The sequence below is a fragment of the Oryctolagus cuniculus genome, chromosome 18 (assembly GCF_964237555.1).
Source record: "Oryctolagus cuniculus chromosome 18, mOryCun1.1, whole genome shotgun sequence".
In the NCBI taxonomy this organism is placed as follows: Eukaryota; Metazoa; Chordata; class Mammalia; order Lagomorpha; family Leporidae; genus Oryctolagus; species Oryctolagus cuniculus.
Window position 1 is genome coordinate 49,606,751 of NC_091449.1, and position 6,004 is coordinate 49,612,754.

The following is a 6,004-nucleotide window of genomic DNA, read 5'->3' on the forward strand; positions in this document are numbered from 1 at the left end:
GAAGCTCCTGGCTCCTGGCTTTGGATCAGCAAAGCTCTAGCTGTTGCAGCCATTTGGGGAGTGAACCAGCGGATGGAAGACCCCCCCCCCCCCCGACCCCGCCTCTCCTTCTCTCTCTGAGTAATCTTTCAAATAAATAAATAAACCTTAAAAAAAAACTATCACTTCATTAACTTTTTTCCAATAAATTCCAACATATACATTAAAAATCTATTTTTTGTATAATCATCAAAATGCTATAAAAACTTTATACTCATGAATTTAGTTTAAAAGTATAAAGTATCTAAATCTAGGTATACTTTCAAATCTAACATCTGAGTATTTTACAGAGGTTTTAGTTTGGGCTCTGTGAATGCAGTCTAAAAAGTACTACTCCCACCGGCGCCACGGCTCACTAGGCTAATCCTCCACCTTGCGGCGCCGGCACACCGGGTTCTAGTCCCGGTCGGGGCTCCGGATTCTGTCCCGGTTGCCCCTCTTCCAGGCCAGCTCTCTGCTGTGGCCAGGGAGTGCAGTGGAGGATGGCCCAAGTACTTGGGCCCTGCACCCCATGGGAGACCAGGAGAAGCACCTGGCTCCTGCCATCGGATCAGCGCAGTGTGCCGGCCGCAGCGCGCCAGCTGCGGCGGCTGTTGGAGGGTGAACCAATGGCAAAGGAAGACCTTTCTCTCTGTCTCTCTCTTTCACTGTCCACTCTGCCTGTCAAAAAAAAAAAAAAAAAAAAAGTACTACTCCCCATTACCCACTCCTCATAACTTGCACATGCACTTGGATGCACACACATGATGTCCCTAACCCAGCAGGCTACATCTTGTGCCATGTCATATCCCACCACTAAAAAGGTACAAGCCAGAAACCATGTTTCCCTACCTTTGTGACTTCCTGCAAAGTGTGTTATTTATAACTGAGTCACACCACACAATAAAAAGGCTAGGCTGAAAAATGTATAATTAACAACAAATAAGGACAGCTCTTCCATCAAGCAGAAACTCACAACTAGGTGGCCTTAAAAAAAAAAACCCTATAAATGCAAAGCCCCAGAAGTTTCTGAGGTAATCTTAAAGCAATCTAAAATAGAAGTTAACATGTACTTCAACTCAAAGGCACGCCATACATATGGTTAACATGAAGCTCTGGCATGCAGTATGTTTTCACCATCTGGAAACAGAAGAGGCTAGAACCTCACAGAATATCCACGCCATACTTTGTATTTTCTGGAGAAACACAACAGGGCACCGGAGCTGTCATCAGATTCCAAAGCTCTCCTTTACCCAGGACACACAACATCTCATTCTACCCACCTGCAAAACAGGCACCACCACAGCATTCTACAAATGAGGAGACCGCAGTGCAAAGTGGTGAAGTCAGCGACCCAAGGATGCACAACTATTAACCACAGGAGTGGCACTCGAACCTCTCCTGCCTGACTCCAAAGCCCAAGCTCTTGTCACAATAACCATGCAGCCCAACAAAAACAGGAAGCCAAAGAGACAAATGTATGAGGTCCTCCAGGCCTGGCTCAGAGGCCCAAGTCTCAGCCCTGTTTGGAGACTTAAATGGGCCTAGATGGACACCTCTGTCATTTTTATAGAAGACAGAGCCCTTGGCACCTGGTCTACTTCCTGCCTCATGCCTTCCTTGCATGGCCTTCAGGGAACGTTTGGCATGACAAAAGAAGCCTGGGCAGGGGAGTAAATATAAAGTCCCTGGAGTTCTCAGATGACCACTGAATTAACATTAGTACAGTGTAGTTTTCCAAGGTTTAACAAGGGACCCTGACCCATGCCCTCTACTAAAAAGCTCTTGGAGAGGGCAGAATCATAGTGCTGGAAGCAAACCAGGTTCTTCCTTTTAGCAGTAATAAACTGGGGGACCAGAGGATTAGCTCTCACTCACATAACCCCTCTTCAGTCATGGTCCCTGCTGCTTACATCTGTAAAGGAAAATTAAGAGAAATCAATTTTTGGGGCCAGCGCTGTGGCGTAGCGGGTAAGGCCACCGCCTACAATGCCGGCATCCCACATGGACGCCAGTTCAGGTCCTGGCTGCTCCACTTCCGATCCAGCTCCCTGCTATGGCTTGGGAAAGCAGTGGAAGATGGCCCAAGTGCATGGGCCCCTGCACCCGTGTGGGAGACCTGGAAGAAGCTCCTGGCTCCTGGCTTCAGGTCGGCACAACTCTCGCCATTGTGGCCAATTGGGGAGTGAACCAGAGGATGGAAGACCTCTCTCTCTCTCTCTCTCTCTCTCTCTCTCTCTCTCTGCCTCTCCTTCTCTCTGTGTAACTCTGACTTCCAAATAAGTAAAAAAAAAAATCTTTAAAAAAAAAAGCAATTTTTTTTGAAAGTCAGGGTAAAATAGAGAAGAGACAGAGAAAGATCAATCTGCTGGTTCACTCTCCAAATGACTGCGACAGCCAGAGCTGGGCAAGGCCGAAGCCAAGAGCCAGGAGCTTTTTCTGGGTCTCCCACATGGGTGCAGGGGCCCAAGGACTTGGGTCATCTTCCACTGCTTTTCCCAGGCCATTGTCAGGGAGCTGGATTGGAAGTGGAGCAGCTGGGACTCAAAAGTGTACCTATGTGGGATGCTGGCATCCCAAGTGGCAAATTAACCTGCTACACCAGAAAAGAAAATTTCTTTCCCAAAAGAAAGTAATTTAACGAATATACTTCCTCTTCAGGTTGTACCAATAACTTTCCTACCAAAAAAACCCACCTAGGTACCAACAATTACTTATTCTAGAATAATTAAAAAAACTAATATAAAACCTAAAACGTGGGATGGGTGTTGTGGCATAGTGGGTAACACTGCCTCCTGCACCACACCAGCATCACGTTTTAGTGCCAGTTCATGTCCCAGTTGCTCCGTTTCCAATCCAGCTCCCTGCTGATGGCCTGGGAACAGCTTGGAGGATGGTCCAAGTGTTTGGTCCCTGCCACCCATATGACAGATCCAGATGAAGCTCCCAGCTCCTGGCTTCAGCCTGGCCCAGCCCTGGCTGTTATGGCCATTTGGGGAGTGAACCAGCAGATGGATGCTCTCTCTCTGCCTCTGGAACTCTTTCAAATAAATAAATAAATCTCTTAAAAATAATGATTTTTTACTACCTTTCTGCATATGTAAAATTCTATCTTCAGTCTCTCCTCTAAAGCAGGGGCTGGCAAGAGCAGCAGGCACCAGTCCCACTCCCTGTGATTGCTAATACACCCTAGAAAGGAGAGGGAGTGAAGTCCTGTAAAAGACACATACTTCATTCATTATTGCCTTTGATGAATTCTCTCAGACTCAAAGAGAAAATCCAGAGTACCAGGGTCTAGGCACCGCAGCCGAGAAGTCGACCTGCCCGCAGCCCGTCCCAGGCAGCACGCTCCACTCACCATCTCGGTCCTCATCATGGACACTGAGGTAGAGATACTCCAGGCCTCTTCCTTTTTTGCCATGTTCAGCTCCTTGTAGTTTAGTCATGAGGGTTGTTTTACCAGAACCATCTTCACCTACAGTTGATGTTTGAAGAAGACAAAGCTGTACTGTTAACTCCAGGCAAGGACAGGGAGTCATGGCGTGCACATGCACATGTGCACACACGCACACACATGAAACGACTAAGAAGCCTCCTGCAAAGGATGCACCTGCTTCCGGAAACAGGGCCGACTTTGCTATTAAGAGTGCTTGGGGATGGGGTGGCAAAGGGGGCCAAGCCCAAATCTAACACGACTTTCCACCAGAGCTACCCTCAGTTCGCCAGGGAGGAAAGAAGCAGGTCCCCAGGGCCTACCCACGGCTGACAGGATGTGCGTTTGGAGAAGCCAAGCTAAAGGTGGGGGCCAGCTTCTCACAAAGCAAACTCTGATCACAAGAAAAACAAGAAATCTTAGAAAAACGTAACCTCAACACCCAAGAACTCTGAACTAAACGAGGTCTGATCCTGCCCCACCATCCTGAAGAAGAGAAGTTGTTATTCACGTCTGATCTCAGCACATCTCCTTCATAACCACTCTGAAGGCTGGGAAACTGGAACTAATTACACACCTAAGCAAACCTCTCCGGTATAATCTTCGTAATTACCAAGGACTTCCTCGTCTCCCTCTGCCCACCTACAGACCCCGGCCCCCACCCTCCCCTAAAAACTCCAAACCAACAATCACCACGAGGCACTCCTGGGAGTTGACACCCCGCACTTTAGAGCTAGGGAACTGAAGGGCAGGCCACAGACCCGAGCCCCTCTTCCCCGCGGCCCCATGCCACATGGCACCCTCCACCTGCCAGGCGGAGCTCGGTGAGCACTTGGCAGCCTCACTTTGGTACCTGCTCCTTCTGAGCTCCCCGTCTCTCCACATCCAGCCCCTGAAGATCTCCAGGGGTCCTCCCACTGCCCACCACAGTGGTCAGCACCTAGGGAAGACCATATGCCCCTCTCAGAAACAGAAGGAAAACCAACCAGGCTGTGGCTGCCATGTGGCCTGGGGTGGAGATGAGATACGAGGCCTCAGCAGACAGTCTGCGCCTGGCTTACCTTAGCAAGCACCTGCCACAGAAGCTCTAACAGTTTCCACGCTGCGTACCCTCTTGTCACCTCCGGGCCGCTGCAGGCTGACTCTGGTACCTGCTTCCTTAGTCCCCATATCACCCTCTTTCGACAGCTCAAAGTAATGTGATGCTAACACCCTCAGCTGCCCAAGCCCGGCAGGGTGCAGCAGCCACCAAAACGCAGTCGTCACCTGCCGGTCTGAGGTTCTCGCGGAGCGTCCAAGGGCTGTCTGCGCTGTCCCAGACCCACGAATGGCTCCTTCCGTGAATGCCCCCAAACTCCCTCACTTGTACGAGGAAACTGAGGCCAGAGAGGGTAAGGGGCCGGCACCAGGCAGCCCCGCAGTGTGGGCTGCAATAATACAGGGAAGCCCTGAAGCCTCTGACCGCGCACTGCCCAGGATGGAGAAAGGCTGGTGTGGCATCTTCCCACGGCTCCGAGCCAGGGCACCGCCTTTCCCGCCGTCTCCAGCTAGCCACCGCATCGCCTCGCTCCCCTCTCCATGCCCTCACTTTGGTGAACAGGAGGCTGCGGGAGCAGGGTCAGGGACAACCAAGGCGAAGTCGAAGGCCGAGGCTGTGACCAAGTGACTTTAGCAATGTGCCGACAACCCCACGCAGCCACACCGGGCTCTCCCCGCCGAGCGCTGGCTCAGCCAGGGTCCACAGAGCCCTCCCGTGCAGGACACGCCGCGGGCAGGCGGCAGGTGACGCGGGGCTGCTGGCACCTGCGGGAGAGACGCCCGCCTCGCCCACCCAAGCGCCCCTGGGCAACGCCCCGCCGCCGGCGCTCACCGAAAACCAGGATGTTCTTGCCAGACGGCAGTTTGGACCTGGCGCGGGTAGACACTTCGCTCAAGATCGAAGACCTGCGGCGACAATGGCGACAGCGGTCAGCCCCGGGGCCAACCTTGCCCTCCCGGCCCGCGCTGGGCCGTCAGGACCGCTCCGACGGGCGGGCCCGGCCCAGGCGGCTCCCGACCGGCCACGCCCTCCCCGGCCCGGCCCGGCCCGGCCGCCCGCGGCCTCACCACAGACTCTGGCCCTCTTCCTCCTCGCTAGTCAGGTCGCCGGCGGCCGCCACCGCGGGCCCGTTAGGACCCAACAGCAGCTTCTTTTCCACCCCCACCGGCGCCATCTTGCCAACAGCAGCCACAAAGAGGGCCCTCCCCCGGGCCCGCCGAGGACCCGCGAGGACCCCGGCCCAGCCGCCCGGCGCCCGCCGCTCCGCGAGCAGCGCCCCCGCCGCTCGTCGCCTGCCCCGCAGGGGCCGCGCCGCTCAACGCGCCCTGGAGTGCCGGCGGCGGCGGCAGCCTCCCACGGTTCGCGCGGCTGCGGCAGTGGCGAGTGGCGGTCAGGCGGCCGCCAGGGCAGCCAAGCGCGGGAGGCGGCGGCGGGCACCGCCCGGACCGGGGTTGCGCGGGCGGCCTCTGCCGGCCGAGGGGCGCAGCGCAGCGCCCCGCCCTGAGCCTGGCGCA

General features: G+C 54.3%; 1 protein-coding gene across 1 annotated transcript in view; it reads right to left on the bottom strand.

Annotated features, from left to right (window-relative positions):
* The window catches only part of DYNC1LI2 (dynein cytoplasmic 1 light intermediate chain 2), a 28,010-nt gene extending 22,282 nt beyond the window's left edge, over window positions 1-5,728 (bottom strand). Inside the window, exons 1-3 of the mRNA XM_002711556.5 lie at window positions 5,558-5,728; window positions 5,322-5,395; window positions 3,377-3,493 (exon numbers count right to left, since the gene is read on the bottom strand). Of these exons, the coding sequence (XP_002711602.1) occupies window positions 3,377-3,493; window positions 5,322-5,395; window positions 5,558-5,664 (298 nt within the window). The 5' untranslated portion in view covers window positions 5,665-5,728. The remainder of the gene's footprint in view (window positions 1-3,376; window positions 3,494-5,321; window positions 5,396-5,557) is intronic.
* Between the last annotated feature and the right edge of the window lie 276 nt (window positions 5,729-6,004).